Source organism: Phyllostomus discolor, chromosome 6 (assembly GCF_004126475.2).
Source record: "Phyllostomus discolor isolate MPI-MPIP mPhyDis1 chromosome 6, mPhyDis1.pri.v3, whole genome shotgun sequence".
NCBI lineage: Eukaryota > Metazoa > Chordata > Mammalia > Chiroptera > Phyllostomidae > Phyllostomus > Phyllostomus discolor.
In genome coordinates this window covers 49,306,873-49,328,892 of record NC_040908.2, presented here as the reverse complement: position 1 = coordinate 49,328,892, position 22,020 = coordinate 49,306,873, and the positions used below count along the sequence as shown (strand labels likewise).

The following is a 22,020-nucleotide window of genomic DNA, read 5'->3' as shown; positions in this document are numbered from 1 at the left end:
GAATAAAACTACGATGTGAATCTTGTTTTCAACATAGAGATAATATCAACAAGGAAAATGAGATCTTGGTTTCCATAAGGAGTTGAATCCAGAGAATTCCAATTCTTTGTGCCATCAAATAGTAACACAATGCAAACCATTGTTTCTGGAATAAGATTTTTTTAAAAAAATCAAACAAGTATTTGAATGAATGTAACAATATAGCTACACCAAAACCCCCCAAAATCACACAATAATCACTGCAAGAAGATCCCACAGGTTATAGAAAACATAAAGGAATTTTAATATCCAAACAGGGCAAAAAATACTGGATTAATGACCCATTCATTAAGTGTGAATCACTTTAGGTTCTTTACAGTACCAGATGTATTTTAAAGTAAAATCTGAATGCATATCGCAGAGAATAAAACCATTTTAAAAACTTTTAATTTCCTTACCTGATACTAATGACAGTAGGTTTAGACTGAAAAGTCTCTGAATGATTTGTTTTAACACTAGAGTAAGATTTAAACCAAAGTTAGCAATGTTCCTGAAATATGAATTTGTTCAGTAGTAACCTTTTCATCATGAATAATACCACTTTCTTTTCAAAAAGTAGTCAATGTACATTTTAAGATTTGTGCAATAAAAAAATATACTGGCTAATGAAAAGTGTTATTACTTGAGATAGTCAAAATGAAAGAAAAACTATATTTTTGATTAAATTATCTATGCTCAAATAATTTACCCTGCATTCCACAGTTGTGTAGTAAAATATTTCTGAAACAGAAAAATAAGGGTCCTAAAATAGAAACATAAGCCAGAAGAATTTAAAAATAGCTCCTGATATTTTATTTTTTGAGTATTTCGCTTAAGCTGCTTTTGGTTGCATGCCCTGATCTGTAGAAGTTAACAAGGAAATAAAATTTCCAGGTATTTTAAAAAATCTGCTCATCTTTCATAAAGCAACTTTTAATGTAACACTTAAAAATACACAGTGACTTAATGAAACATCAGTACAACTGCATAGAATTGAGCTCCAGAGAATTATATACCTACTAGTTGTCTTTCCTGGGCTCTGGTTTACAAGAGTATTGGCTTAGAGACCAGCTTAGAGTCATTTGCTCCTGCTTGGAGAATACTACTGGCCAGGAAAACACAAAATTTACACAGGCCTTTTCTGTTCCTAAATAAAATGCTAGGAGCTCACTGAAGGTCTTAAAAACAACTGCCCACCCAAATATGTATACTGGGGCCCTTTGTGAGTCAAGGAAGAAGGGAGTTTGTGAGTTTCACTGAAAATGAAACAAAACAAAATCTCCCATAACTAATTTAAGAGACTCTGAAATGTACTAGAAATTTCAAAACTAGAACAATGCCATCAAAAATTAAACCTCTAATCCTAGGAGCCACCCAAAAATAATAAAATTGGGAACTCCAGGAAAGCAGGTACCAAAAGAATCAAAATAATGATTGCACTGAGGATTCTCCTCTTTGAAGGCTGTTTAAAGAGGTAGGATTTTAAGGTTTTTTTGTTTGTTTATCTTTTGGCCTCTGAACATTTAAAAAATGCTTTGCTCAGCTGGTTCTTCAGGCTAATTTTGGAGTTCACAACAAACCCAAGCCTGACATAAGGATTTTCTACAGTTTCACAGCTATCATTTGTACAAATTAAGATTAAGTTGATTTACTCTTTTTGAGTACATATGCACTAGAAAATGACAAATTAATGTATTTCTTTACATAAATTTTTGTTTCAAAATTCTCAAAAAACAAGAGCAGATGACTTTGCATTCAAAGACTACCAAAGTGTATATTTGATATTCACATGCAAACAACTTAAAACCTTATAAATCTCCTGTCAACTCTGAATGATACCTTTAAGAAGGGAATGACATACAAAGTCTCCTAACGGTGCAAAATACTAAACTGGTCAAACATTTTACATAATGAAATAACACATGTAAATGTAGAAGTTGACATATGAAATTAGCACAGGTTCAAAATAACTCATCACATTTCAGAGATTTTCTTTAGTAACAAGTTTTGTTTTTGTATTTCCTGGTACACAGCAAAATTTATCAGAAGATAAAAATTCTTTTAAACAAGGTCAACAGGGAGTTCTTGAGGCACCTTCTCATATAAAATGTAAGATGAATGCAATTAATCCATCTGAGAAAAGTTTTCAATCTAAGTGAACTTCTTTTTTCCCATTTAAGTATATTTTACAGAACTTTAATAAGGCAAGACAAATTTCTGAAAAAATGTAGATACAAAAATGATGTAAACTAATAATTTATATTTAAAAACCCCAAAGGGAAAATGGTAAAGATGAGATCGTTCAAACAATACCTTAAAAAAAAAATAAAAACAAACTTAAAACAGAATTGTGCACAAGCTGAAGATTACAAAGAACTTCTAGGCTTTGCACAGTTTTGGCTTTTTTTTTTAAACATCTTTATATTACATGTCTGAAATCATATTAGGAATGCAAACTAAAACTGCACACTACTTTAGTGGAAAAAAGTTCAACATTGTGCAATTTTCTGCCTCTTAATTTTAAAAAAAGTGGCAGCAATCCCTGCATTTGTATTTGAAACAAGGATCTGAGAAACTTTATTTAAAAAGTTGATGAATGCAAAAATTGGCAGACATCCAGCATCTTGTTTCTTTTTAAAACAATATGGATGGTAAGTAAATTCATGATTAAAAATTGAACCTTTTAAATAAATATATTGTATCTGACATTTGCACGGACTGATTTGATAAATCTTTAAGTAAACAACGGCTTTACTACACTCCCTGTAGCCTTGAGCCACTGGCTTTAGATTCTGGAGTCCTTTTTCACTGGGTTTCATACCCTGCCACTCGATACCCTGCAGGCTGATTAGGCAACATGCTGCCATTCTGTCCTGGAGGAGGCTGTACTCCATAATTTGGTCCCATCCACGGCGCAGAAGACTGTGTCTGACTGGTAGAGCATGTGAAAGAAGCAGAGGGGAGGGAAATCCACTGGTTAAAACAAAATATAATGCAAAGAATAAATAACATACATAAAGGAAATATACTTTCTCTGAAGCCCAAATGTAAGAATTGTTATGAAAGGAAAGCAAAAGTTTTTTCTTCTTCTTAAAAACAAGCACCCTCATAGGCTTAATTCGCGCAGTTTAATTACAGCTATGAAAATACCCTTAACTGTAAACATTTATCCCCTTTGACATCAGAGAAAACTCATCTTTCATATCATGAAGGAATTTAAAAAAATTTTTTCATCGTTGTTCAAGTAGAGTTTTCTGCCTTTTATCCCCATCCCAGCCCAAACCCACAGCCCTCCACATCTCCCTCCTGTTTCCACTCCCTGCCTTGTTATTGTCCACATGTCCTTCATGCTTGTTCCTGCAAACTCTTCCCCTTTTCCCCTGAAATTCCCTCCCCTCTCCCCTCTGATCACTGTCAGCCTGCTCTCAATTTCAGTGTCTTTGGTTATATTTTGCTTGTTTGTTTTGTTGATAAAATTCCTGTTAAAGGTGAGATCATATGGTATTTTTCTTTCACCACCTGGCTTATTTCGCTTAGCATAATGCTTTCCAGCTCCGTCCATGCTGTCGCAAATGGTAGGAGCTCCTTCTTTCTGCTGCATAGAATTCCATTGTGTAAATGTACCATAGTTTTTTGATCCATTCATTTACTGATGGGCACCTAGGCTGCTTCCAGCACTTGGATATTGTAAATTGTGTTGCTATGAACATTGGGGTGCATTGGTTCTTTTGGATTGGTGTTTCAGGGTTCTTAGGATATAATCCTAGCAGTGGAATTGCTGGGTCAAAAGACAGATCCATTTTAGTTTTCTGAGAAAATTCCATACTGTTTTTCATAGTGGTTGTACCAGTCTGCAGTCCCACCAACAGTGCACTAGGGTCCCCTTTTCTCCACAGCCTCTCCAACACTTGTTTATTGGTTTGTTTCAGGAAGGAATATTGTCCAACTGGGTTGGACAAACACTGAACAAGTAATTTCCTAAAATAAACCTGACCATTTGATACGACATTTATATTACTCAAAGAAGAAAGTAAAACAATTACAGCATATGTAAGTTCATAAAGTTTTTCAACATTATAAATATGATTACTTTTTAAATAAAAATTGTAAAAAAGTACTTTAATTTCTAGTTTGTTTCTCAGAAATTTAAGCAAAATTACACAATTCAGGGTTTATCAAGAAGTTTCCATGGGACAATAAACCCTTTTGCACAGAAAAAAAAACAAAATAAAATCACCAGCAACAAAATTCGATGAAAGAATTGCCAAGTGACCATTAGTCACAAGAAAGCTAATAACTATTAAGACCTTATTTTCTGTTTAAAATTTTATTTTAATTAATTTTAGAGAGAGGGGAAGGGAGAGACAAAGAGAGGGAGAGAAACATTAATCGGTTGCCTCTTGCATGCCCCCAACCAGGGACCTGGCCCGCAACTCAGGCATGTGCACTGACTAAGAATTGAACTGGCAATCTTTCGGTTTGCAGGCTGGTACTTAACTCACTGAGCCACACCAGCCAGAGCAAGCTCTTATTTTCTTACTTAAATATTAGTTGCTTCATTACCCAAATTCTTGTAATGCTGGTTTAACTTCAAGGCAACATTTCTCTGGGAAAAATTTTAAAGAGATATACCAAAAACTATAAATTAAAAACCACTCTAAATAAATCCTTCAAAGGCTAAAGCTATGCTTTAGAAAGAGGGCCACATTGCCTACTAATTACCATATTTTTTGGACTGTAAGAGCACTCCACTCCCACCATTTGGGAGGAATAATGGTTGTTAATGCTGCTGTTGAGTTCTGTTTACATATACATTGGTGAAATACTATGTTATTTATGTTATTAAATATTTTACCACATTTTTTTGCTTCAATTTTTTCCTCCTATTTTCCTCCTCTAAGACCTAGGTGCATGTTATGGTCTGAAAAAATAAGGTACTTAAAATCTCTCCCAAAGTTCTTGACATTTTCAAAGGCTAATAATAAAGGAAAAGAGCAAATATGCTTACTTAAATCCTTGCTGGTTCCATGCCTGGCCATACATTCCATATGCAGGTACCTGCCAACCATTAGGCATATACTGGCCAATTTGTTGTGCATTTCCATACCACTGACCCCACTGGCCATAAGCTTGTGGATATCCAATTTGATTTGGCTATTAAGTAAAATTACACCAGATTATTAGTATTATTTGAAGTTAGGTCCTAATATACCACAAATAACTAATATGCATAGCCATAATACATAGGGCCATCATTACATATAAAATGAAAGAATCAACAAAAGTTTAGCAAGTGACTGCTTTAAAAAAAAAAAAAGTGAGGTTATATTGCTGTAACTCAACCTGATGCTCTGAATGGCATATTCTTTGTAAGGCAATGCGTAATGTTCTAGTAATAAATATTAAACTCAGTATAATGTTCAAGTGTTCTGTACACTTTTTATGACTGTTTCCTTTAGATAAGGAAAATACAAAGATTATTTACTTCTATATTCAGTGTATTTAAAGAACTTATAGTTTAGGGTTTTCTTACTCCTATTTATAGTGATGCTCCATTTACAATTCCCTCATAGAAATCTTTATGGGATCAAGTTAACCATTAAAGCTGCCTAGAAAAAAGAAAAGCAGCAAAATGCCAAAGCCCTAAACATAAATATAACTACATTTTTTTCAATTGCGTCAACAATGCATGTCAGTTCTCCAAAGAGTATGTGAATAAATCTACCAAGTATTAAGAAAAAATTTAATACCCTGTTAGGTTTGTCGGAGCATTTTAAAATCCACTGTGTATGAGTCAATTGAGGCGGTCACATTCATCATGTCACAACTGCAATCCATGAGCCACCACTCTGGAACTATAATACATGTAGGAAGATCCCTTATATACTGTCATTTTAGTATGAACTAGAAACTTATTAACATGGATTATCAGCAATTTCATTTTCAAATAACCTTATTATTAGTATTACTTTGCAAAGTCAAGAACCCTCTCACCTGTTGCACGGGATTTATCATATCAAGAGTTTCTTTGCCCCAATAGCACTTCACGACATGACCTTCAATGGTAGTTCCATTAACAGAAACAATTGCATGTGCTGCACTTTCATGGGAGTTGAATCTATTAAAAACAATTATTAACAATCATTCAATATAAATTATTTTAAATAGTTCAGAATAAAACCTTATTTTTAAAAATCAAGTTGAGCCAGGCAGTTCATACATAAGAATCAATACATGGCATATTTTCTTTGCTTCCCCTACCCTAAAGATCTTGTAATTCTGGAGAAACATTTTTAAAAATATCCTCACCAGAGAATATGGTCACCGATTTTAGTAGGTGTAAGGGAGGGAGGGAGTGTGTGTGTGTGTGTAGAGTAAGGGAAGGAGGGAGGGAATGAGGGGACGGGGGAGAGAGAGAGAGGAAGCATCAACTGGCTGCCTCCTGTATGTGCCCCCACCAAGAACTGAACATTTTGGTGTTCGGGATGATGCTCCAACCAACTGAGCCACTAGGCTAGGGCTTGGAAAAACTTCTTTTAATACAGGATATTTTACTGGCTTTGTGTTGGAAGAAGGGAGCTATAAAAAAAAATCCTGGCAAATACACTCAATGCTAAGAGAAATTTTTATTTCTTTATAACTAAGGCAAATTATTTATTTATTTATTTATTTATTTATTTATAGGGGGGGGGAGAGGGAGAGAGAGAGAGAGAAACATCAATGTGTGGTTGCTGGGGGTCATGGCCTGCAACCCAGGCATATACCCTGACTGGGAATCAAACCTGTGACACTTTCGTTCACAGCCCACGGTCAATCCACTGAGCTACGCCAGCCAGGGCTACCAAGGTAAATTTTTAAGAAAACCACTAAATTAAATATTTAAAAATAGTTTTGGGGGAAAAAGATTAAAAGAAAAAAACAAAACTACCCCTACCGAACAAATGAATATCCTTTATCTGGAAAGACTCGAATTTCCATTATTTGTCCAAATGGTGAAAAAGTCTGACGCATTAGTTGTTCTGTTAAGACAAAAAAAATTTTTAAACCCATTAAGTTAAATTAAAATCCTAGCAATATTAAGCTTTTCAGTTTAAAAATTAATCTCAAAATGCCACACAAGTAAAGCTCCCATACCTGTTAGCCCAGAAGTGACACCTCCACAGTATACAGTACAGTTGCTTGGACTAGACTGATTTACGACTTCATCATATGAGAGCTGTTTGGTGTTTGCTGGGGATGGAAAGTTTTATGTTTTTAATTCATTAAATAAAATGTTCAGAAAGAGGAATGCAGTATTAACTACACTACTGTAATGGTAATAGTTACCTTGACCAAAATACTTATGTCATATATATTACATATGAATGAAGATTAAACCTCCCCCAAGAATGTCTAAAATATTACCCAATACTGTCTATTTAACAGGAGACTTGACATTAGAGATAATATTTATTATGTGTAATTACAAAATGAAACTAAGTACATTTTAGAATAGTAGTCTTGATTTGCTTCTCATCTAGTTCTGCAATAAGTCTCCGGGAACAGCTCTAACATTTAAAATCTAGTGTATTTTCCTCCAAAATTCCACATTTCCTTTTCTTCTCCAATACACCTACACTCATATGTACTCTTTGGAGCTGGAGGCTTTCGGGTTGCCCAGTTAGTTCTGATTTGTCTTCCACCAAGCCACTGGCCACCCATCTGTTGAATGGCGTTTTCCGCATCCTGTTCCACACAACATTAGAAATAACAAAGAACCCACTATTAGTTAGTGTTTAAAAACTGTTGGTCAGAGAAAACTTGTGTATGCTTTTCACAAATATTTTTAAATGAAAATGCTTTCTGAAGTACACAATATATGATAGCTCATCTAAAATGCAATGGTACTTTTATCTTTCTTTAGACACAGAAATAACATACTGACAGTGACCAGAGGGGAGGTGTGTGTGGGGGGATGATGGGGGAAAGAAGGGGAAGGGTTAAGTCAGGGAACATGTATAAAGGACCCAAGGACAAGGACAATGGGGTGAGGGGGGAATGGACAGGGCAAGTGAGAGCAAGGGCAGGGGAGGGAAACTGGGACAACTGTAATTGAACAACAATAAAAAGAATAAAAAAAATAAATTATCTTTCTTTTATTTAGATATCAAATTTTGGTGATGTTAATCAGCGAAAAAAACCAAAGCCCAAAAACCCTTCTGAGGTAGCTGTCTTAAAAGTTCATATAATAAATTGGAGTATTACGGATGAAAGTCTCACTTTATAGAAGTTTGCTAATGACAGTACAGTGACACCTCAGTACTCGTAATTAAGTCATTCCAATGAGTGACGAGCAAGTGATGACTGATGAAGCATCTTCTTTTGGGGGGTAGTGTCATGACTTATACAAGTTTTAGCAGGTATGACAAGGTGGTGAATAAGTTTCGAAATCTGAAACATTTTTTTTCTTGTCAAAACATGACAAGTACCAGGTTTGACAAGTTCTGAAGCCGACAAGTACTAAGGTACCACTGCATTTCATTTCTCATTTTATTCAACAAGTAAACATTAAACAGCTATCATGTTTTAGGCAGCAGATTAAGTGCTAGGGATATGTTGGTGAGTGAGGCAGACGTGATCTCTGTTGCCACGCTGCTTACATATTTTGGGGGAACAAATAAAGTAATTGCAAACTGTATATGCCATGACAGAACAAAAGGTTGAGATAGAGTTACGGACATGGGGATCTACTTTAGCTAGCATGATTAGGGAGGGTCTCTTTGAAATGATAGTTGAGCAGAAATTGAGAGGAAAAGGAGCTAGCCAAGTCACAACACCAGGGAAGAAAGCCCAGGTAGAAGGAAAAGCATTGTAAAGTGTGTAAAGGCAATAAAGAGATTCATATGCACCTGAAAGAATATGAAAGATGACTAAATTTCAGTGGAATCTACTGAGCAAAAAGGAAGGGCGCCAGAAGAAAAACCAGAAAGATTTTAAGTAAGAGATTATCATGCTCTAATTCATGTTTTAAGAAGGCCATTCTTAGTACTAGGAGGAGAATGGTTTAGGGAAATGGGTAGTAAAAGGACAAAGATATTTTATGAGACTAATATAATATCCAGATTTAAAAAATGTTTGCAGTCAGGACTAGTACAGTAGCAGTGAATGTAATCTAAAGGAAGTCAACAGAACTAGGGGATGCATAGTAAGTAAAAGGAGAGGAATGAAAGATATTTCCTAATTCCTACTTCGATAGTAGGGCAGGACAGTACCACTAGCATTTTCTGAAATACGAAACCTGCGAGGGAGGAGCGGAACAAGTTTTGAGGAAGAAACAAAGAACTCCACTGAAGACACATTAAGTCTGAGATGCTTATAAGAGACTTACATGAAGATCATTCATTTATATGCATAGAGCACAAAGAAATAAACTGAACTGGAGATATAAAATTAGAGTCACGGAGAAAAATTTGAGCGAGAAAAGAAAGCATCCTGGGACAGAGCCCCTGAAATGCAGCAAACCTGAATGTTGGGTAAAGGAAAAGTTGACAGCTAAGGTGACTAAGGAGTAGCTAGTGATGAAGGAAGAAATCCACAAAAATATACTGTCACAGAGCCAAGAACTGAACTTTAAAACAGAAGTGTTGGTGGACAATGATAGAGAGATACTAGAGAGAAAAAAAAAGCCAGCTTAGAGTGAACTGAAAAGTAATTGGGGTGCAGCTTTGGTCTGCATGTGTCAAATGTGGACTTAACTTAGAAAAAGAACAGACAAAGTCAAGGATAAAAGCCATCTTGAGACCCACAAAAAGGAAATACATACTGTAGCTTCCCCTTATGTGTAAGGAATATGTTCCAGAACCCTCAGTTTATGCCTGAAAATGCAGATAGTACCAAACCCTATATATGCTATGTTTTTCCCATATACACAAACATGCATACATACATACCTACCTATGATAAAGTTTAATTTATAAATCAGGCATAGTAAGAGATTACTAACAATAACTAATAAAATAGAACAATATACCATAATAAAACTTATGTGAATGTGGTCTGTCTCAAAATATCTTAATGTACTGTACTAACCTTTCACTCAAAGAAGGCACTTTATGGCTTCTCTTTGACACAGATGATTGCTAGCATCACTATTTGTGTACTTTGGGTCCATAATTAAGTAAAATAGGATTACTTGAAAACAAGCACTGCAGTACTGCTACAGTTGATCTGATAATAGACAGCTAACCCACAAATGGGCAGGTAGTATATACTGTGTGGATAACACTGAACAAAGAGATGATTAATGTCCTAAGTGGGATGGAGATTTCATTACATTAGTCAAAATGGCATTAAATTTAAAATGTATTAGTTGTTTACTTCTGGAATTAGCCATTTAGTATTTTCAGATGGTGGTTGTCTTTGGGTAACTAAAACCAAAGAAAGTGAAGTGCAGATAAGGGGTACTATTGTATTCTTTTAAAGAAACACTGTTGGCGGACTTCCGGCAAGATGGAGGAATAGGTGGACGCACCATACCTCCTCGTACAACCAAGATTAGAAAACCAATAATTTACAACAATAATTTACTATCAGAATAACACCCAGATCTGGCAGAGGATTTATCTGAATGGAAGTCGGGAAGCCAAGAAGTTGAAGTAGATGCGTTCATCCGGACTGGTAGGAGAAGATAAGCCGGGCGGGCGCGGGGCTGGCGGCGCGCGGAGGTCGGGGGAAAGTTTGGCGCGAAATCGGCACAAAAGCCATCCGGCGAGCAAGAAGGCAGCGGTGATCCCTGAGTACGCAAGCTGCGGCTGGCAGACCCAGAGGGGTAGCGATTGTGGACCAGGGCAGAACCCGCGGCCCAGAAGCCCAGACAAAGGTCTGAGTCCAGGGGAATGGAACTACCGCCATTGTTTTCTCCCTCCCCGCTCCCGCCCCGCCCCCACAGATAACGTCACAATCTAGCGACTGGGGTGCCCAGCCCCGGTGAGCACCTAAGGCTCCGCCCCCCACCGCAACAAGAGCAACCAGACCGGAAAAAAAAAAAAAAAAAAAAGGAGAGACGGGGAAAAAAAAAATATGTTTTCAACAGAGCAGATCAGTCCCCCAGGACTCATCCTTTTGAGTGACCAAGAATTAGCCAATCTATCAGATGCGCAGTTCAAAACACTGGTGATCAGAAAGCTCACAGAACTGATTGATTTTGGACGAAATTTAGATGAAAGAATGCAGATTACCATAAAACAGATGCAGGAAGACACGCGGAGGAGAGCCAATAGTGAAAGGAAGGAATATGAGTCTCAAAACACTACAGTGGACCAGAAGGAAGATAGAATCAACCAAGCAGGAAAGCATGATGAAATAAGAATTCAAAAAATTGAGGAAAAGATTAAGAGCATCCAAGACACCTTTAAACGTTCCAATATCCGAATTATAGGGGTACCAGAATCGGAAGGGGAAAAGCAACAGATTGAGCACGTATTTGAACAAATAATAAAGGAGAACTTCCCCAATCTGGCAAAGGGAACAGTCTTCCAAGAAATCCAAGAAGCTCAGAGAGCCCCAAAGAAGTTGGACCCAAGAAGAAACACACCAAGGCACATCATAATTACATTAGCCAAGGTCAAAACGAAGGAGAGAATCCTAGAAGCAGCAAGAGGTAAGGGGACAGTAACCTACAAAGGAGTTCCCATCAGACTGTCAGCTGATTTCTCCAAAGAGACCTTACAGGCAAGAAGGGGCTGGAAAGAAATATTCCAAGTCATGAAAGACAAGGACCTACATCCCAGATTGCTCTATCCAGCAAAGCTCTCATTTAGAATGGAAGGGCAGATAAAGTGCTTCTCAGATAAGGTCAAGTTAAAGGAGTTCATCATCACCAAGCCCTTATTTTATGAAATGCTAAAGGGACTTATCTAAGAAGAAGATAAAGAAAAGACATGTATAGTAAAAGGAGAGCAAACTCACAAATATTAACAACCACACCTAAAGCAAAACCAAAAGAAACTAAGTAAACAATTAGAACAGGAACAGAACCACAGAAATGGAGGGCACATGGAGGGTTAGCAGCAGGGGGGTGGGAGGAAGAGAGAGGGGGAAAAGGTATAGAGAATAAGTAGCATAGAATGTAGGTTGAAAATAGATAGGGGGAGGGCAAGAATAGTATGGGAAATGTAGAAACTAAAGAACTCGTAAGTATGACACATGGACATGAACTAAAGGGGGAAATGTGGGTGGGAGGGGGGTACAGGGTGGAGGGGAGAGAAGGGGGGAAATGGGACAACTGTAATAGCATAATCAATAAAATATATTAAAAAAAAAAAAAAAAAGAAACACTGTTCACCACACCGACCAGTTTGTTGAACGCCATACGATCTTTATCTACCGTTATGGGTTGAAATGTGTCCCTTAAATTAATATGAAGCTCTAACTAACACCATATCCCTGTAACTATGAATGTGACCTTGCTTGGAAATAGGGTCTTTGCAGATGTATTTGTTAAGATGAGGTCCTTATAAGAAGAGGAGAAGCTGATGTGGATACACACAGAGGGAAGGGGACTATGTAAAGATGAAGACAAAGATCCAAGTGATGCAGCTACTAGATGAGGATACCAGAGAGGTCCCTGGTGGGGGGAGTGGGAGAGGCAACCACACACTGGTGTTGCTCTCCCCTTCTCCCTCCTTCCCCTCTCTAAAAGTAAAAAAAATAAAAAACAACAAAAACAAAACAAAACGAAAACAAAAAAGCTTTAAAAAAATCTGAGGAATTCCTGTATGATAGCTTTTATTTTCTTAGTGAAGCATGCAACTCAGAGTGATGGTGGAGAAGAGTAAAGACTATTTGAGGAGATAGGAGGGGACATGAAATAGTTAACAAAGAATGCAGCCCTGGCTGCTCAGTTGGTTAGAATGCTCTCTGATGTACCAAAGTGGTGGGTTGGATCCCTGGTCAGGACACATACAATAACCAACCAATGATTGCATAAACGAGTAGAACAACAAATCAATGTACCTCTCTCTCTCTCTAAAATCAGTAAGTAGAAAAATAAAAAGAACAGAACATCAAATTTACTAGAGAAACAGGTTTGCAAACATAGCATTATGTGCTCATCTAACGTGTATGACCATTAAATTAGAAGTGAAACCAGTTTTTCTGTAGCAACATTCACTTATGGCAGAGTAGGCAAAAAAAAAAAAAGGTATGTTCAATCAACATTGGGGTTTGCCTAGCATGCATAACATGGGTAGAGGCAAAGGGAGTAACTGCAATCTGGACTGTGGCACTTCACAACACCAGTGTCTAGTAATCACACATCACAGGTTTCATAAAACCTGAAATATAAACTCAAGAAGATTTGATCAAACTGCTTACTCAAAGTTGTGATGGTTGTCAGGGTTCAAATTCATCTCTGGCTAACTCCAGAGGCCACCCACAGACATTCTTTGCTATCTGATTCTATTTCAAACTAAATATGCATTTAATAGTGATTTTTATATAGCAGGGGACTTGCTCTGGCCAGAGTAGCGGCCTGCAAACCAAAGGGTTGACAATTTGATTCTAGGTCAGGGCACATGCCTGGGTTACAGACCAGGTCCCGAGCTGCAGACATGCAAGAGGCAATGATCAATATTTCTCTCACACATCAATGTTTTTGTCCCTCTCTTTCTGTCTCCCTTCCTCACTCTCTAAAAATAAATAAATAAAATCTTTATATATATATATATATATATATATATATTATACATATATAATATGTAATGTATCTAAAGCAGGAACCTTTATTCCATTATCTCAAATGGAAAGAGCAAATTCCTATTCCACCCAAAGCTTCCAACCTACTTTCTCAAATAGTATACTAAAAATCCTATATATATCCACCCTCCAAGGAACTCACACTATTTGTGGCATCAGCCCAATATATGGGGTATTTTCCTAACTATTATGATTAACAGTAAAGCCTTCAGAACCAACTACATTCTCACAGTTTTTATTTTCTCTTCTCACAGAAAAAAATTTTATAATTGGTAGATGGGACAATATATGGTAGAATTTTGTGTTTTCACTTCTCAATATGCTTTACCATTTACAATTTTTCTTCTAATATGTGGGTTCTTCCTGACCTCTTAGGTTTACCCACTTTCTTCACAGATTTTTTCCCTTTCTTGGAAGACATTTTCACTTCACGAGAAGATGATAGCTATACTGCATTATACACTTAAATAATCCACCCAGAAGACACAATGTTCCTGTGTGAACTGAGCAATGCTACTGCATTCTACATTCCCTTATCTGAATGTGTAATCCATGTAAACATTTTTAGGGCAGATTTTTTATTTGAAAAGTAAATTCTAGGCAAAATGGTTGCATGCTATAGCCAATATTCCTCATCAAGAACTCACAGTGAGGGATAACCAGGTATTAGTATTAGTTCCAATTTAAGTAGACACGGGAACTAGAAAAAACAAAATAGTCTGACACTATTTGGCATAACTGTAAAAACCAAGAAGGAACTGGCACAATAACTGATGCTGATGTATTCAATCTGAAGCCATCAAGAAATTATGTATCTATTTCAAATATTCCCTTTACTAAACCAAGAAAAGTCTTTTCTAAAACACATTTTATACTATAAAAAACTTTCAATGGTTCATTCTAAGGCACTCTTACACAGCAAGTACAGTAAATCTGTACTTACCATTGACAAAAAAGTCATAACATAGAGGCAATACAAGAAAACCCAAGGTTAATGAAACCTTTGTGTATACTGCAAGACTAGTGCCTATCAAATTTCCCACTCCTATATTTTTGGAAGTGTGATATCTCTGCATTTAACTGTTTTAAACCTTGAGTTACCACACTAAAACACTAATTACTTTATTTGAACTTGTAATACATTTACAAGGTTCAAACCTCAAACATACAATACAGTGAGAAACTTTCCTCTTTGTCCCCCATCTGCCTAACTCTTATTACCTACTCACTAACAGGAAAGCTGCAACAAGGTTGTTTATGAGCAAAGAAAACACACACACGCATGCACCACCATACAAAACATATGTTCTCTTTCCCTTTTACACCTAAATAAGCTTTCCACCTAACAATATACCATGAAATCTTTCCATAATCTGTACTTACAAAGCTTCATATTCTTTTTTAAAAAAGATTTTATTTTTAGAGAGGGGAAGGAGGGAGAGAGGGAAAGAAATATCCTTATGCAAGAGCCTCTCAGATACCTCCAACAGGGGACTTGGTCTGCAACTCAGGCATGTACCCTGAGGGGGAATCCGAGCAACCCAATCCACTGAGCCACACCAGCCAAGGCCTTTTTAAAAAAAATACCTACAGCACAGTATTTACACTGTATAGAGGACACAAAAAGATTTCTCCAGCTGTCACATGAAATGAGCCTTTTCTTTCTTTATACCCTACTCTCACCTCTCATTTGATAAATTGCACTGTCCTCCTTTTCTCTGGAAAAACCAGAAATTTCAAATCCATGTGAATTAGTATCAGTAAATGTTTGTTGGATGAAAGAAATGATGAAACATTTCAAGTACATAATAAACAGTTAAAAAAGTCCCCACCTATTGAAGCATTTTATTAGCTACTTTAAATTATCATGGGCATATAAACAGGTTGATAAAATGAGATTTTCAATATCTTTGGCTGATAATTTAAACATGTCCACTTTCTATATTCTGAAAACATTTATCAGTACTCTGCATGCATAGGTACTAAACAGAAGTGAATAAATAGCCAAAGAGGAGAAAGAACATATCCTTTAGTTGAAGGTGTTAATTTTCAGTGAAATGAACAAATGGCACATGAAAGAAAAGATTAATAACTAAAATAAATGCATATTTCATTCTTTACTCTTGAAGTACTGCACATGCACTTTTTATCGAGCTCACCCATTTGTTGAAAAAAGAGACAAAGCCATATCCCTTAGACTTTCCTGTTGCCATGTCTTTTACCACTCGGGCGTCTCTGAAATCAGAAGCAATCAGAAGTTTAGGTTTGCAAACTCTCCTGTGGACAAGAAGTGAGAATTTCACACACAACTCATTTTCAGGTTTCATCTTCACTAAAATGAACCTTTAACACAAATTCACCTTTTATTCTATAAAATTTATCATGTATTAGCAAATGAGGCTTAATTTTATAACATGCAAATCAATAACTTCTTAAATATGTATGTATACATTGTACAGAAACTGCCTCCCATTTCAAAAGTTTTAAACTTTTAAATACTAAGCATGGTGCAGACAGCTATTCAGATAAATTACTAAACCACTTATTAGGGTTCACAGGCACATTAGATGAATGGCTTTGTTTAACCATGCAATTTATAATTTGCTATTTGATACCATATACTACCTAATCATTAAAAAATTAAGATAGAAAACTGGAAACTAAGAAAATGAAAAAGATGTATATTCCCTAAATTAAGTAAATCATTTTCTCAGATCAATTCATATCCCCCTCCTTATGGACTATTTAAATTTTGATAAACTTGATATTTTCAGAAATGCTAATAACTGAAGAAAAATACTACACATACACTTTAGTTTTAAACTATATATGAAAGGATTTTATACTGAATTTTAAAGTAGCAATCATATAAGATTGATTGGAAACTACAAGATATAAGAGCAAAATTTTAAAAAGTCAGAAAGTAAAAAAGCACGCCAACATTTATCCATTGTGAACCGTAGCTTGTAGTTAGCCAGGGGCAATTCTGTCCATTCTTCAGAGATACTCTGCAAAATAACCAGAGCCCTATTATTGAGATTGAGTAAAAAACCCAGTCATGATAGCTAAAACTCCATACCTCAAAAATTGGACTCAAATTGTGCTTCACAGGCAATCTGCTTTTAAGTTAGCCAGGTATGTCACAATGCTGTTCTCTCAGGACAACATGAATAAAACAGGCACTTTCACAATAAAAACCCAAGTCAGAAAGCCATGCAATATAATTTTATATTAAGTATACATAAGCATATTTTGATCAATTTAGGAGTGATTTATGAAGTGTTTAGGGTCAAAATGACAAAGACATAGGGGTAAAAAGGGAAAACTAATTCAAGTCACTTATTATGTAAAAATACTTATTAAATTATCTGAATGGTACACATGCAATTTGGTAGCTGATTCATTTCTATACCAAAACTTGTTAGATTACCCTAAACTCAAGGAACAGGAAGAGTTTACTATATTAATTAGGGAAAGAGCTATGTTTTTTATACTAAATATTTCACTAGGTCATCATTTATTGTGTATTTTCTGTAACTCACTGTTGTAGGATTTCTACTGAGACTATCATAAGAACCTTTTAATATATAGTTACCAATTCATTTCCTTTAACAACAAATATAATCAGGAAATGATGCTACTCTACTGAAAATGATTCTTTTAAATTTAGGAACACACTCTTTGGGTAGCCCAAAGCTTAAATATTATTTATATATTACCTCAACTAAAAATTATAAAACTTAAGGAAAGGCCTTACTCTAGAAAAACTAATATATACATAAATAATCATGGTTGGCCATAATAAGATCTACAGACTATAATTATGATACCAACATATTTAAGAAAAAAAAATTACTGATCCATGATTAAAAAGTCAAGAAATTACTAAAATTTGAACATCCTTTAACTTAACTTCACTGATTGTTAAATAATCTTTATCTAATCCCAAACAATAATTCCCATGTTTTCAGAAGTTACCTCAAGAAAAATTAAAACATTTAATAAAATAGCTATTTAATCTATTAAAATGTTAGAAATTTTTTTCCCTAGGGTTAAATTTCAGGAAATGTTAGCCTTAAAATATATTTAATTCTTACTTATTTTTGACAGGATTCTCTAAGGAAGCAGCAGCAGCAAATATCTAAACCAGGGTTCTTTAATCCTTCTTTTATCCTTTTATGGTCCTATGACTACTCTGGAAATATGATAGAACTTACAAAGATACTCCATACCAAAAAGAAAACAAACATATTTTGTATACAGAAATTTATACAGCCTTTGAAAGGCCAACAGTTAAGACCATCCAGTCTAGATATTTGAAGGCAAGCTAATGATCAGCAAGATTCAAAGACAGACTAAAAGGAACAATCAAGAAATTAGAACTTATTTTCCTAATCAGTTCTCATAAAGAAAAATATCAGCCCTGGCCAGTGTGGTTCAGTTGGATGGAGCATCTTCCCCTGAACAGAAGGTTGCAGGTTCAGTCTCCAGTCAGGACCCATGTGAAAGGCAACTGATTGACATTCCTTTCCATCACCTTCTCCTCTCTCTAAAATCAATAAGCATGTCCTAGGGTAGGATTAAAAAAAGTCACCTACCAGAAAAGAGTCTATTTATAAACCCTAATCTCACCAACTGCCTTTAAAGTTTTCCCTTATTATGCACGTTCATCATCCTACTAATGAAATACAACTCTTCAAATGAAAACTCTCCCAAAATTCATCACCAAATTATTGGCATTTACTTTTCTCCTCACCTCTATTTGCTGCTGGTCTGTTCATCAAACAAAACCAAAGCTAGTGATTCCTTTTGACTTCAGTTAAGACAATTTACTCTCTTTTAGCTGGAACAACAATAATAAAGCAACCAGAAATCCTAACAAAATTCTCTTTTCTAAATTCAGTAATTATGTGTAAGAAAGTACTACAATTAAATTATTATTCTTACTCTATTATGGCATGTTTTTCAAAATAGTGAAGTTCTTTTATGATGAATAATGCCCTGAGTGAGCTATTTACAAAGGGCTTAAGCTGATTAATAATAACAAATGCAAGCAAGACAGAGCTTCACAAAAAACCAAAAGGCATTACTGTTATTGCTATTAACAGTAACAACAAGAAGATGGTAAATACCTTGGAATTAACATTTAGTAACTGCTTTTGGTGTTAAAATGAGGTTTCTCTTTGTTAAAATAGATTAACACAAAATGCACGGTATCATAGAAGTGCCCAAAAGGTCTAAATTCCTCAGTCACAGCAGGAGTTTACTAAAGATTATGACCAAGCTAGCAAGACACTTATATATGAAACAAGATGCACAATAGTAAATTTGTCTCAAAAGCTAATGCCAATTGAAAAAAAGATTTTAAGATAACTGAAGACAAAAAATTTATTTATCAGAAGGAAAACAATCTTTGGCTCTTAACTGCATGAATAGTTGCTAAACAATGTAATACATTATATTCAAGTGTTAAAATTAATGTCCAAAATTCACAAAAAATTTCAAAGTACTCCTAAATAAGATTGTTCCTAATTAAAAGTATTTTACTTTTATCTTCTGTTACTTACGATATCCTTCCAAATGGTGCAAATGCAGCCTTTATATCTTCAGTTGTAATTTCTGGACTGAGATCACCAACAAAGACATGGAAATGATCTTATAAGGGGAAGGAAGGGGAAGTGAAAAGAAAAATAAAATTTTAGAATTTAAAAAGTGCTAAAATTTATTCAATAAAGTTTCCTTAAAATAATTTATGGATTTATAGTAACATATAAGCAAAACACTATCCTATATCTATACAAATCCTATCAATTTTAAACAAAATAAATCAAGGTAACAATACAGGAAAGACTCTCCTAAAGACTGATATATCTAACTGGAAACTGAGTTATATTTCTGCTTATAACCAATTATTATACTGGTCTAAGAAAATAAACTATTAATATGATAGATAACAAGTGTTGCAAAAAATTAATGACTTAAGTACCATTTTAATAGTAATTATTTACATTAATCAATTTACCACTCTATTAAAGCTTACAAATTAAATAGTGGTATTGTGACTTATGTAGACTAGATTTGCCTCAGTTAAGACAATTCACTGAAGCTAGCTACATGATATACTTGGTTTAACCATAGTTTGTGAAGAACAAGCAAAGAAATACCTTGCATTGCAACAGTTTGATGTTAAAGTATTTGACAGTTTTCTCAAAAGCCAACAGTTTTGGTTGCCCAGACATTACACCATTCAGTTTATGTGAATCCATGTGCATGTGAACTAAGACTGAAGGCAACAGAATGAAAACAGTAATCCCTTCACTTTATATTAGAACCATTAACAAAGCATTGGAGAGAAATAATCATCCCATGTGAAGTTTAAAAAAAAAGAAGACAATGCTCAAGAAAAACATGTAAAAAATACAAAATAGTTGGATCAACACTTAAAATAGACATATATATATCAATTTTGACAAAGTATATTTGGAAAGAAAAGTTACTCCTACTTGGCAGGCCTTAAGCAACATATTGGGTTGTCATTTGGGAAACACAGTTTCAGAAGCAACTCAAGCAATCAGGAGATCTGGATATGGAGCACAGATCGTGACCTCAAGGAAGCAGGGTATCTTGCCCTTGAGTTGGTGAAAGTATGTCTAAGGCATCAGCTGCCTCCAAGAGGGTCAGAGAGCTTGAAATAGCACCAAAGTGGTGGACAAGCCACACTTGGTCAACACTGGGAAGAAGGGGGAAAAATATTGCCAGAGAGACAAATAGAAACACGACCTCCTCCCTCCCCGCTCCCCCCAACATCAAACAAAAAAATTTCAGGTGGTTAGTGAATACCCTTTCAAGAGATTTCATTTTATGTTTAAGAAGATACAATTACCTTGTGAACGCTGTGTGCTGACAACGGTACTACCTGATGACAAAGATTAGATTTGTTCTTAAATTTATTAACACAAACACATTCAATCATATCTAAGGATAACGATCAAAACATTAGTGCAAACACGTATGATGTTTAATGCTTTACAATAAAACTACTGTGTACAATAAAAACAAATGTTCGAAGAGTATAAAATATACTTACTGCTTGTATCTTTCTTTTGACTGCTGGGGGTTGTTGCCCAATTCACTTTGACTTCCTAAAAAAATTTTTCTACATTTACACTCCATTAAAAAAAGCTCAAAATCAGGTATTACAAGATTTGCATCTATAAACAACACATAGGAAGGTGTATGCCTGAGATGAAACAGATACTACTTCTGGTCAGTTTATCTTTTAACCTACATGTACAGAAAAAATGTTGTCAAATCTTAATCTTACATATGAGGTCTGTCCGGAAAAAAGTCCAACCATTGTTAATATAACAAGAATGGCATGTACAACATCAATGTAACCTGGCAGCCAAGGAGAGTGAACTGAAATGAACATGTATGAATATGATGACTTCACTCTCAGTGGGGGTGGTAGATGCCACTGAGTGAGCATGTGTACTGTGTGGCTGTTGCATTCCAAATGAGCAAGTAGAGCAACAAATCTGCATCAGATTTTGCATTAAGCTTGAACATTCCTCCTTGGAAACTATTTGGATAATTCAGAAGGCTGCAGCTATGGGCAACTGGTGACTGGCAGCTTCATCACAACAATGTGCCCAATCACACATCATGTCTTACAGTTTTTTTGCGAAACGTCAAATCACCCAGGTATCTCAGCCACATTATTGTCCAGATTTGGCATCCTGTGATTTTTGGCTTTTCCCAAAACTAAAACCCACCTTTGAAAGGGATGAGATTTCAGACTATTGATGAGATTCAGGAAAATATGATAGGGTAGCTGATGGAAATTCTAACAAAGGATTTTGCAGAGTGTTATAACACTGGAAGAGACACTGGGAGAACAGTGTGAGGTCCTAAGATGCCTACTTTGAAGGGGACTGAGGCATCACTGTCCTATGTACAATGTTCCTTGTATCTTTATCGTCTTTAATAAACATCTCTATTTTTCATAGTATATGGCTGGATACTTTCTGGACAGACCTCATACTTCTGTTAACATTCAACCAATCCTTTATTACCTAAAGTACTAATGAATTTTGCCTTTTATTCTTCCCATTAGTATCCAATGTTCCTAGATGTTCCAAGCTTGAGTAATTAAAAATATTTTAGCATTTACCATGTGCCAAGGCACCATGAATATGAACATAAACATGCCCTCTAATAGCTTTTATCCCACCTTTTTAATAATACACATGATCATTTTCTATAAAG

The 22,020-nt window shown here is 35.4% G+C and overlaps 1 protein-coding gene and 1 long non-coding RNA gene across 19 annotated transcripts in view; both read right to left on the bottom strand.

Annotated features, from left to right (window-relative positions):
• Nucleotides 1-259: 259 nt before the first annotated feature.
• TIA1 (TIA1 cytotoxic granule associated RNA binding protein) overlaps nucleotides 260-22,020 on the bottom strand; it is a 36,646-nt gene continuing 14,885 nt past the window's right edge. For 5 of the 18 annotated variants that reach the window (XM_028516038.2, XM_028516039.2, XM_036028106.1 and 2 more), the window contains exons 4-13: nucleotides 20,840-20,894; nucleotides 20,636-20,668; nucleotides 19,320-19,407; nucleotides 15,912-15,987; nucleotides 7,635-7,743; nucleotides 7,153-7,248; nucleotides 6,953-7,037; nucleotides 6,013-6,136; nucleotides 5,027-5,172; nucleotides 260-2,950 (exon numbers count right to left, since the gene is read on the bottom strand). In XM_028516038.2, the coding sequence (XP_028371839.1) occupies nucleotides 2,824-2,950; nucleotides 5,027-5,172; nucleotides 6,013-6,136; nucleotides 6,953-7,037; nucleotides 7,153-7,248; nucleotides 7,635-7,743; nucleotides 15,912-15,987; nucleotides 19,320-19,407; nucleotides 20,636-20,668; nucleotides 20,840-20,894 (939 nt within the window). In that variant the 3' untranslated portion in view covers nucleotides 260-2,823. The other 13 variants (XM_028516040.2, XM_028516041.2, XM_036028109.1 and 10 more) reach the window with 12 other exon arrangements.
• On the bottom strand, nucleotides 8,666-12,507 carry LOC118501130. The gene is made up of 2 exons (XR_004903728.1): nucleotides 12,334-12,507; nucleotides 8,666-10,484 (listed from the first exon to the last, which is right to left on the bottom strand). It is a non-coding gene; the product is annotated as an uncharacterized LOC118501130 (long non-coding RNA).